Genomic DNA, 12,323 nt, shown 5'->3' on the forward strand with positions numbered 1-12,323 from the left:
ATCCTGAGCGTGGGCCTGTGTGGAGTTTCATATGTTCTCCCCATGTTTGAATACGTGTGTATGGTGGCCTGATATGGATGAATTCTCCAACCTTGTGCCCAGTTAGGCTCTGGACCCACTGTGACCCTGATCAGGATAACATAGTTACTGAAGATTTTTTATGTGCCTTCTGGAGCGTATATGAAATGACACAGTCCGATAAATTGTAGATGGGAATACCAATCATTTTTCTCGCTAAATTAGTTATCTTCAAGAGTTTGTTCTTATTGGTAACTGTTAGCATATGGAAAAAACAAATGGCACCATACATAAGAACCGGCTCAATAATACTTCGATACAGAAGAAGAAGCAGATTAGGCTGAACAGACAGATATTTAAGTTTACGAATAACTGAGAGTCTCTGTTGACAGCACTTGTAAATACCTAGAGTGTGCTGATTGAAGTTGAGTTTATCCACTGTAATGCCCAGATATCTGAAATGCTCCACCCTTTCAACCATCTCTCCAGTAAGGATAATACTGGAAGGATGGGTCAGTGTTTTGGAAGAGCTAAAAAACAGTTCCTTAGTCTTTGCGAAATTAAGGTGGAGAAAGTTATCATCACACCATGTATTAAAATGTGCTATGGAGCGTTGATAATCCAAAAAAGAATCATTGTCCTTATTTAGCAATGCAAGAATAGCAATATCATCTGCATATTTAAAGTAATGAGTGTTGGTGACTGGACTCTGACAGTCATTTGTATAGAGAATATAGAGAAGCGGACTAAGTACACACCCCTGAGGGGCACCAGTGTTGAGAACAACAATGGGCAATTATGCATTGTCCACCTTTCCTGCTTGTGGTCTTTTAGAAAGGAAATTATAAGTCCAGAGGACTAGTGGTGATGGAACTTGCAGACACTGTAGTTTCTTGATTACCTGATGACACTGAATTTAGTTAAAGGCAGAGCTAAAGTCAATGAAAAGAAGTCTGGCATAATTTCCAGGAATATCCAGGTGTTGAAGACAGTGCAAGAGACAAGCCACTGCATCCTCTGTACCTCTCTTCCACTTGTATGCAAATTGGAGGCAATCCAAAAAGGGTGAAACATATGGAAGCATAATGTTTTGAATCATTTCCTCAAAGCATTTCATTATGATCGAAGTTAATGATACTGGCCTGTAGTGATTCATCTGTCGGATGAGTTTTTTTGGGAACAGGAATAACAACTGATGTTTTCCATGTGACTGGTATTGTTGAAGTACAAAGTGATTGAAGAAAAAGAGAATGAAGAATGGGGTACTAAGAAGAACTAGATATCACTGAAGAAACACTGAAGTTCTTTTGAAAATCTAAAATCTAAAACCAACATATTTCTTATTACCGATGCATTAGAATATTGTAAAACATGTTCCTTTGTTTCTGGTGGTACTGCTGATACAGAAGTGTTCAACACATCAAAGGTGTCTTAGTACGAGATCATCGAAGGGGCGGTTCACAATTTTCGGAGATCGCAGTCAAACCCCTGGTAATATACAAGGCAGCTGGCTCCTGTCTAAATCCTCTAACAGATCCAATAAAGCACTTAACAGGAGCTGTGCCCTCACTGAAGCCACAAGCAGCTGAACTGAACTACACTTACAGGAAACGGTTACAGAAGCCATGATGACACACGATGTGGAATTTTTTGTGGGAAGTACTAACATTTTCTGCTCTTCATTAGATCAAACGTAAATTTAGCTGCCATCTAGTGGTTGGAACAGAGATTACAACGCTGAATTTACAATAATAATAAAAAAAAGCTCTTCAAAGGAAATCCATTAATCTCATTATCTAATTTAATCTAAGCAACATTTATCCAGTGTATGTATAATGAGCACACAAAAACAACAACCCATAAATACAAACACATAAGTCAACACTGGTTATTCTGGATGTTCAGATGTGTTTTTATTGCTTACATATCCATACAACATTCTTTCTTTTAACTCTCTTATTTATCTGGAATATGAAACATTTCTTCCTCTGTCCAAAGTAAAGTAATAGACATTTATTAGACACGCCTTGCCAAAGTCATTCTCCGCCCCCTTCTTCTTCAAAGATAACCCACTACTTAAAACCTTCGCATGAGGCAGCCTTGTCATCTGAGAGTAAATAATATGTATGAAACTACAAAATCATGTATAACTCTACTCTTTAAAGCTTTACTTCCTCAATGGTGTTCTTCATATATGTAGTGTGATTGTTGAGTGTGAAGCATGGCTATCCTAACTATACTGTAGCTTTAATAATGTGATTTTATTTCCTAAAATGGCAGCAAGATTGAACAACCCTGAATTAAGAAATGTCATTATCAACACTTATTTAATGGAATAAAAGACATACAATAACGTTATGTACCTTATATCTTATGGTGAAAATTGTTTAAAAATTGAGCAATTTAACATCTAAACAATCTGTGTAGAATAAAGTAATGTTAAAAGCCTACATTATTTATTTTTTTAAAAACCTCTCTAAAACCTAAACATATGAAGGCTCCTTTTCAATAAATTTAAACTGTATTTAGATGCCAGACATCCAAAATGGCACATAGATTAATGGATTCCAAGAAGTCTGTTAATAGAAATAATCCAAAAGTTGCTTCACAGAAATAAAATGGACATGACGGTACTTATAAAAAATCAGGGCACCAGTATCGATAGGCCTCTGTTATGAAGTAACAAGTGACATTTATGGCAAACAGATAGATAATTAATTATAGTATATAAAATGAGATTCTATAAAAGAGGCAAACAGCCCAGTAAAAATGCAGGAAAAATGCAGGAAAAAGCTGATACGATGTGCAGCAGACGTGTCACCATTAAAAAAAGCACCAGGACTCTCCATGGAGACGGTCAGACGCACTCGAAAAATGTGTCTTATGGTGTGTAAAATCATGATAGAAAATGTTAATGTCACAAAAGGTGGTTGTGTTTTAAAGAGATAAACACAAACTGATCATCAAGATCAGATTACACTTGTGTGCACGCTCACACACACACACACACACACACACACACACACACACACACACACACACACACACACACTTGCTCCCTAAGGCTGTCACACTCAATAGGGCTCTTTGCGGTTGAGATAACGAATTCTGCTGGAGGAGATGGTGGCACTGCGAATCACCTCCATCCACCTGCACACAACACAAAACACAGTGTGATGTATATTACTGAACAATATATTACCTGCACACAACACAACACAGTGTGATGTATTGCTCAGTAATATACATTACCTGCACACAACACAACACAGTGTGATATATATGGTTCAGTAATAAACATTACCTGCACACAACACAGGTCAGAGTACACTGTCCATAATTACACTGGTTACAATTATGTACATTTTTTTATTTCCATAATAATGTTTGAGCTAAAGAGACATGGAAGTGACATGATCTTACTCCCTCACACAGACTCACGCACACACACACACACGGCATACCTCTCAAAGGAGTACTCGCTCTCAGATCTAAAATAGTAGATGTGGGATTTGAAATGCAGTTTGAACACGTAGTCCTTATGGATGTTCTCTGACTCGGCTGGAACAGTTACTGAGTAACCCAGCAGAGGCAGACTGGCCAATGGATACTCATCCTAAAAAAATAAAAATTACAAATTACGATAAAAAAATAAAAAGAGAAAGGAGAGAGCGAGAGAAACATTTTATATAGCACACCATTCAGACATTCCACTGGTACACATGACATTTATAGTGTAAACAGTTGAGTGTGTTCGTGTGTGCATATATATATATATATATACACACACACACACACACATATATATAAAAAGTCACCTGGTGTGTTTTGTAGAAGAACAAGCTGAAGTTGGTGAAAACCACCCAGAGCTTCTGCCAGCCGTTACTGTTTTTAAATTTCCTTAGCAGGTTCCCAGACAGCTGGTTCTAGAAAACAAATTAAAAGAGAGAGTGCGCTCAGTATGGGTGTGTGTACTAGTTACAAATTGATAATAGTATGTAGAGCATGTAGTGTAATCTTTTTGTGTTCGATAATTAGTTAGCATTCCCCATTAAACCTTTATAATCGCAGAGAAAAGCCTGTGAGAAAAGCTTCAAAGAGAAACCACTTGGGCATTTACCACCTGTCTTCAGCTTACAAGCGCACACCTCTACCTTCCTGCCAACAAGCTGATGGACAGAGTGCACTTTTAGACAAAGCTCAAAGTCAGTGTGGATCAGTGGTGTATTCTAAAGAGATTACACGCTTCATCGTCTGCATCCTCCGGCTGCACAAGACTACACTATCTTAAAACAAACAAAAAGATGATTTTAGGTTTCTTTGGCTGTTCCTTCTAGGGCACCCTTAATGGTTTTATGTTTCTGTATCAGGCAAAATTCCAGGGAGAATCATTTTAGTAAGCTAATAACTATTTAAAAAAATATATATATATATTATTCTTATATATATATATATATATATATATATATATATATATATATATATATATATATATATATATATATATATATATATATATATATATATATATATACACTGATTCTACATAACATGCACATTAGCTGTCTACATCATAATATATTTATTTATATGTAAATGTGGTTTGGGGAGTAGGGGTTAGAACAGGAGCTACTCTAGTGGTTTAAGGGCTTGAAAGAGGCAGTCTGAGTCTGGGTGTGTTACCTCCAGACTGATGCAGCAGTCAGTAAAGGAGAGACTCTGCATTCTGTACCAGCACACTACAGACACAGGCACTGCTCCCTGCCCCCGTGTGACACACACACTCACTGAAGCACGAGGCTCTATACACACATACGAGGAGGCCGGGGGGGTAAAGAGACAGAGAGGGATTCACAGGGAGAGGACGGGGGCCGACACACAGCCAACGAGACAGACAGACAGACAGACAGAGAAAGAAAGCGTGAGTGATTGACAGCATGCATTAATACACATAGAGTCAGTGTAAGGGTTAAGAGACTGCAGGAGACACTGGAGTGGAAAATGAGCAGAGACAGGAGACACCACTGCTTCCTAGAACAAAACATTACACGCATACACATGGCAACAGGAGGGGAAAGAGAGCGAGAGAGAGAGAGAGGTGGTTAGACACTGGGGAGCCTGGTACCTCCGTCGCTATGCTAAAGTCCAGCATAGAAACGCTGGTGTTGCGATGCCAGCAAACATGAACCGTGGTGTTGCCACGGTGATGTGCTGAGCTGTTGCCATGGCGCTCCAATGATGTGCGTGACCCAGCCAGGTCATCCTCTGACTCGACCTCTGAGGCCCACTCCCCTGCAGACTCTGAGAACATTTCAGTATGTTAATGTATCCACCTCCACAATCACTTACACACACAATCACCAATACACAGTACATAAAAAAAGCACACAATTCATTATACAGATCACTGCACACACTGACCTCAATAATTTAATAAAGCTAGTTGTCAGTCAGGAATTTACACAACATACAAAAAGAATGCAGTCAATTAGCCAAGATTTGATTGATGTTCAAAGAAATTGCACACGAGAGCAATGAGGATAATCTAGCTAACAAGTATGGGAAGCTTATAAGCTGCATGTCTTAATCATCATCACATACTTACCTAAAAACATTGTATAACTCAGTAAAAACATTGTATACATAAACAGATTCATGAAATAGCAATCAAAAGAAACTCAAACTATTACACCATTCAATTTAATATCAATACCAGCATCATTAATGTAAAAAACATACTGTACAACTTTGCCTTCAAACTTGCACTGAACACATTAAAGGGATAGTTCACCCCAAAAAATATTAATTCTGTCACCAATTACTCACCCTCATGTCGTTCCAAACCCATAAGACGTTCGTTCATATTCAGAACATGATTGAAGATATTTTTTAATGAGCCCTGGGAGATTTCAGTCCCTCCATTTACAGTTCAGTAACCAAAACTTTAAAGCTCCAAAAAGTTCATAAAGGCATCATAAAAGTAGTCCATGTGACTCCAGTGGTTTAATCCCAATTTTATGACGAGATGCGAATGCTTTGTGTGCGCGCAAAAAAAATAAAATAAATAAAAAAAAATAAAAAGGTAAACACACAGATGCGGGTTCACGAGAGAACCACCACGTACGCGTGCTGTGTTGATGTGAGAGTGGACAAAAAAACATAATTCCTCCTCTATGTCGAAATCTGCAGACATTTTGGTTGTAAAGATTGCTCTATGTGACTCAGTTTGTGTACAGTGTCCCTCTTCCTCTGCTGTAAACAGAGCAGCGTTTCCGGGAATGTATCCTGAGAATGTATCCTGAGAATGACTGCTCTCTTTTTAGAGCTTGAAAGTTTTGGTTACATGGACTGTAAATAGAGGGGCAGAAATCTCCCGGGTCTCATTATAAAATGTCTTCATTTGTATTCCAAAGATGAACCAAAGTCTTACAGGTTTGGAAAGACATGGTGAGTAATTGACTATTTTGAATTTGACAGAATTAAACTTTTTGGGTGAACTATCCCTTTAAGCACAACAATCCAATAATGAAAACACCATATCAGTCTTCATACCATTTTTCCTCTCTGAGAAAACACTGAAACTGTTTCGAACTTGAGTCTGGAGTAGTCATGAGCTTATCATTATATCATGCAAGTATTGTTCCGCCTGTCCTACACGTCGCTCCTTCCGATTGGCCTAAGAATAACAGGGTGATGGGATCAGTACTTACTGACGTCATTGCTGTTGGTCAACAGGCATGCTGATGGTCCGTTCGAGTCTTCAGCTAGATCCACAGCCATTTTTAAATCCTCCATCCATTTCTCCATCTCTGATACAGAACTACAGAGAAAAGGATAAAGTGAGGGAGAGAGAGAGAGAGAGATGCAGCCATCAATACAAAGAGCCTTGCAAACATATTTGCTAACTCTCTCTTTGCTGGAGTGGAGCAAATATTAAGTGATTATTGATGATCCTAGTGGAATATGATTTAGGAGTATGCAATTAAATGTTGTCCTAATAGCATCGAACGTAACTTTCAGAGAAACGAAAAAAATATACAATGAATAAGAAGAAAAACACTCTGAAACTAAAAACAGTGAACTCCAGGGCAAACATTTAACATGGTCTTCGAATAATCAGCACTCTTTGTTAACACTTCTCTAAGCTTCATTTTCACTAATCATGGGTTATGAACGCGCAGCCAGAACCTTCGATTACACTTTCCGAAGATTAATTTACGCTCCGCAAGTTTAAGTTTGCCATTCTGGCACAAATCTCACATGTGGGTGGAGCATAACAGCGATTTACTCTCATTGGCTTGTGAGATTTGGATCGACAGCTTGAGTGTCCAGCTGATGAGGAGGATGATGCCTCTGAAATGTCGTAGACTACTCAAGCCTTAAATATTAATTACGAACTAATACAGTGACTAAGTAAGTAAGTAATTTCCACTAAAAAGGACGAAGACTAGAACTATACACAGAACCGCATCCAGAACATTCTCCAAAATTCGCGACACTAATGTCTCTACTTTCTGGTCAGGGATCTGTCCATTTCTGAAGACATTAATATCAATTAAGACATTTTGCTTATTCATTGCTTCCTTGTAACTGTGAACCGCAATCAACATTAGGGAATTGTAGCATTAGTACCATAGTACACTCTACTGTGTTCACAAATTTCTATGCACATGGGTCTGTTTTTCAAAATTATTTCTCCCTACATGTGATGCAAAACTTGCCAGCCAGATTGAGTGATCCAAACTAGCAGACCCTCTAACATCAGCTAGATGTCTGGCTTGGGAGACCATATTACAGTAGTATGTAGATTACCTTGCTGCTACCACCACTGACTGACGCTGTGTGACCAGAGTGAAACAGTGAGGAACGCCCCACTCCTCTTCACTCTCCCTTATCTGTGTACACACAAACACACACACTTTATCACATCGCTAATCACACAGATACTGAGCATTACAGCCATGATGAAACTATAGCTCAAATGCAGAGAACATGATTTTCTCACCGTCATTCCACGAAGAGGAAGTTGGCCGTGTATTTTAAACTGATTGGACGCTGTAATCCCCCGGCTCGTGTACAGCAGCACGTCACTGAACTGACGCACACAGATATAGAGGCATTACTCACCGTTAAAAAGTCTCTGTGTGTCTAAAAGACTCGAACGATTTCCTTTTTGTTCCAGAGGTTAAATTTAGGTTTACACAATGCATTATTTAGTAATATACATATTAATAGTAGCACTGCATAAACATTGTAACGTGTGTTTTACCAAAAAGAACATGCGCTGTTGCAGGCCTTTCCCAGAAAGTTTACTTAGGCAGCCCAGTCTGATAAACTCGCGCGTTGGGGTTGCCAAATTGTCCACCCCAAGCAAGTCCTTCTGCAGCTCCAGCAGTCTTTGGTAGTTGTCAGTCTTCAGCATGCTGGAGTGGAGCACAGACTCCAGTTCAGACACATCAGCCAGTGCAGCTGTAGATAAAGGGCAAGCTCTCATCACAACATGCAAACATCATTTCAAATTTAATATAACTTTTAAAAAAAAAACAAACAAAAAAACAACCCCCAAACAAACATAACTGCTAACACAACAAATGTATTTGCTGTGGTCAAGGGAAATCATTTTTAGGACTTTTCAAGGAAACATTCCATAACTTATATGGAACAAAGCTGTTGCACACAGAAAGTCATCTTAGATTGACTCATATCTGCTGACATTCTTAAAACAAAACTCCTAACAATCTCTTACTGACGCACACACCTACCCAAACACTCATTTCTCAACCAATCATCACAGAAATATACAAGCTTACTCACTGTTAGAAAAACCAATGAGTGGTTCATTGTTAATTAGTTGAACAAAGAACACATAAAAGAACCAAGTAGAATTTAAATCATACAAAAACAATATAAGAATAATCTGACACCTAACCTCATATAAAAAAAAATAAAATAAAAATAAAATAAAAAAATAATCAGCTATGCTAGCCTCTCAAAACAAACTCTCAATTAAATTGACCCTTTTAAAACAAATACATTGAAGAATACACAAGTGTGTATATATACAGGTTTTCCAGGGCACATGGGAATTCTGTTCATTTGTGATATTTAAACCGGACGCCTGGCTCACCTCTGCAGTCTCTGAAGTCGGAATGTGTGGCGGGGTAGTGTTTGCAGAGTCTCTCCAGGATCTGTTTATAATGCAGCAGTCTGTGCAGCGGCCTCAGAATAAACACATTTAAGGGAACGTAACACACCTTCTGCAGCTCAAAGTCTCGACACACGGTTTCCAGCCGCCGCGAATTGCGACACGCCGTCTCCAGTTCACTCACACACTCGGAGTGCTTCTGCAGCTGAGCCGTCAAGAGCTATGCACACACGCACGTGAATTGCAGATTATGTTTTAAAAAGAATGCCAACCCTTGAGAACAAAGCTAGTAAGTAACATGTAGTTATTGGATGAAGTCTCCTAATGATAAAAATATAAGACACTGTGAAATTGAGAATTTTACCTTCAGTCCCTGGGTGTTTTTCAGCATGATGTCCCCAATACGTTGATAATCCCCCTTAATGTGGGCATTTGAGCGGCCTTCCCTGTATATACACACACACACACACACACACACATACACACACACACCACTTACATATTGTTTAGGGATTTAAGCACTTGACTGCAATCAGTGACGTGTCACCAGGTTAATGTGCAGTGTACTGGATTACCAGCAGGTGTCGCTGTTGTAGTGTTTAGTGACTGCACACTGACTTTTGTGTCTTGTGTACATGTTCTTAATCTCACTAGCAGTTAATGAAAGTAAACGGGTGAACTGATAAAAGCACATTAAATGGGCATGTACAAAGGCAATATCTATAGAGCTCCTGCTTCAGCCAAACAGCCACATAGTGTTAGTGTGAATCCAGTGAGCAGGCTCAGACAGAGCCAGATCATGATAAAGGAAAGGATGATGGGATGATGGTGAGGAAGGAAGTATAGCTCCATGTCACTAGTAGGAATTGGACAGTGCTGGGTGTCATGGAAACCCCGCACCCTGAGGCAAGCAGCTTTTTCCTCTGGGGATAAAGGGTTGCCAAGGAAACCATGTGCGTAGCATGTGTGTGCGTGCGAGTGCACGCGTATGTGTATGTTTTAACCCCCATTATTGGTAAGACTAAAAGACTGGACAAAGACTAATTCTACAATCATGAAAACTGCTATCAATGTATCTCTACATAAGTGGTGTGTGTGTGTGTGTGTGTGTGTGTGTGTGTGTGTGTGTGTGTGTTTCTAACCACAGTGCAAGTCTCTGCTCCAGCTCTTTAAGGAAGTCAGAGTGGTAGGTGTGAAGCGGATCAAAGCTGGATTTCAAAAGAATCCTTAGAGACTCTGGAGCACATTCCTCTTTAGCCAGTACATTCTGAAATGACTACACACACACACACACACACACACACACATTAATACATATGCAAACACAGGCACACATCATTTATAAGCCTTGTTCTCTATTTTTAAACAAAACCCTTTCTAACCAAATCCTCCAATATACTAACACAGGGGTTTCCAATCTTATCCGCAAAGGGCCGGTGTGGATGAAGGTTCTCGTTCCAACCAAGCAGGAGCCACACCAGATTCCACCTGTTTATTCAGTTGAGCTTGGCTTTCAATAGACTCCGGTTTGGCTGCTGCTTGGTTGGAATGAAAACCTGCACCCACTCCGGCCCTTTCTGGGTAAGATTGGACGCCCCTGCACTAACACATTAATACACAGACAGTAAAAATAAAAGTACACAAACCACATATGCGAATCACATAATTTTTATAGTAGCATTGTAATTTAAGTGGAATTAAGAAATGAACTTTTTTTTTTTTAAACTGTTGTTTAACAATGAAATGTATAATCGCTGAATTGGTGAAGCGTTATGTAAGGTTTCCAATATTTAACAATTATAAGAGGAGTCTCCAGGGACAGCACATCGTAAACACTCACAGAAAAAGCGTTTTATGTTTTCTGCCACTGGAAACACTCGAGGGCAGAGAACTTTGTTCTTTGCGGCTTTTGGCAACAGGACAAGCTGCATTTCTGTCATAATAACTTCAAAACAGAAAGAAAGAGTGCTGCTATATTGTAAGTGATAACAGGAACCAACTTGTTTTGTGGACGTCCAACAACGTTAGATGTAAATTTTAAAAGTAAGTGTAATTCTTTAATACATAAATTTAAAAAAAAAAAAAAAAAAAAAAGAATTATTGGTTTATTGTTGTGGTGTAAGTGGAATGAAACAATTCGGGAGATGTGACGGAAAAACAATCGTTACTTGCCGTACTGAATGTTTCATTTTCGCTCAGTTTTAAAATGTGACATTACTACATTAGTTAGCAAACCCACATACAAGTATAGTGCATCGTGAAAATGTTTTCAAGTACACTAGAAATACATTAGCACTGGTTATAACAAATCACAGAGTTCATATTGAGCTAGTGTGCGTGTGTACTGTGTAATCCTGCAGAGTTTGAGTGGATGAGCTACCAGACAGCTGTCCGGTACACTACTATTACACTAAACTCTGACTTTAATCAGAAACCCCCACAGAGCATGAGACTGATAAGAAATCAATCAGCTCCGTCCCTAAAGCGGTACAGCTCCAGCTAACTGATCCTGTTATCACCTCACTACAGGCTTTAGAGATTAGAGATACACTGATCGGATACTGCATATCGGAATCAGAATCGATACTGGCATGAAACAGTTGATCAACACCGAGTCAGTTCTGACGTAACTTCCGAATATAATCCAACGCATATTTAATGCCATGAACGTGTGGCATGTTCACTTACACCACACCAGTCACGCAGATAAACACGAGACACAATAGAACATCATTACACCTTATGAGGTTTCACATAACTTCAGCAGATTCTGTTAGTCTCAACAAGGTGATCTGATACCCCATTACCATCATGAAGTGGATTATTTTCCAATAACAGCAAGTCCTGAATTACAATTTTTTTTTATTTATTAATGAATGACATGCCTTTTAATCTTTTATAGGTCACATTTAATCTTAAGGCATGTCCATGAGACAAGCTAGTTTCTGGTATCGCTTACAATGTAACAGCTATAAACATTATTAAACATACAAACCCTCACCGCTTTTCCTTTTCTCTCACCCAAGACAAAAAAAGTGCTGTTTGTCATTTTAGACACTGGAGAGCGCAAATTACTCTGTCCTGAAGACTGTCCTGTGGTGGAGAGCCTACCGACTTACAAACTGCCGACAAACTTGACTTTCTATTAAGTTTCTTCTAA

The 12,323-nt window shown here is 39.0% G+C and overlaps 1 protein-coding gene across 3 annotated transcripts in view; it reads right to left on the minus strand.

Annotated features, from left to right (window-relative positions):
- Window positions 1–1,906: 1,906 nt before the first annotated feature.
- Window positions 1,907–12,323, minus strand: part of LOC108266411 (FERM, ARHGEF and pleckstrin domain-containing protein 1) — a 62,821-nt gene continuing 52,404 nt past the window's right edge. For all 3 annotated transcript variants that reach the window (XM_017469657.3, XM_017469658.3, XM_053681049.1), the window contains 11 exons: window positions 10,306–10,439; window positions 9,528–9,609; window positions 9,146–9,383; window positions 8,288–8,487; window positions 8,024–8,113; window positions 7,831–7,913; window positions 6,729–6,838; window positions 5,144–5,319; window positions 3,837–3,944; window positions 3,483–3,634; window positions 1,907–3,168 (listed from right to left, as the gene is read on the minus strand). In XM_017469657.3, the coding sequence (XP_017325146.1) occupies window positions 3,093–3,168; window positions 3,483–3,634; window positions 3,837–3,944; window positions 5,144–5,319; window positions 6,729–6,838; window positions 7,831–7,913; window positions 8,024–8,113; window positions 8,288–8,487; window positions 9,146–9,383; window positions 9,528–9,609; window positions 10,306–10,439 (1,449 nt within the window). In that variant the 3' untranslated portion in view covers window positions 1,907–3,092. The remainder of the gene's footprint in view (window positions 3,169–3,482; window positions 3,635–3,836; window positions 3,945–5,143; window positions 5,320–6,728; window positions 6,839–7,830; window positions 7,914–8,023; window positions 8,114–8,287; window positions 8,488–9,145; window positions 9,384–9,527; window positions 9,610–10,305; window positions 10,440–12,323) is intronic.

Source organism: Ictalurus punctatus, chromosome 6 (genome assembly GCF_001660625.3).
Source record: "Ictalurus punctatus breed USDA103 chromosome 6, Coco_2.0, whole genome shotgun sequence".
In the NCBI taxonomy this organism is placed as follows: Eukaryota; Metazoa; Chordata; class Actinopteri; order Siluriformes; family Ictaluridae; genus Ictalurus; species Ictalurus punctatus.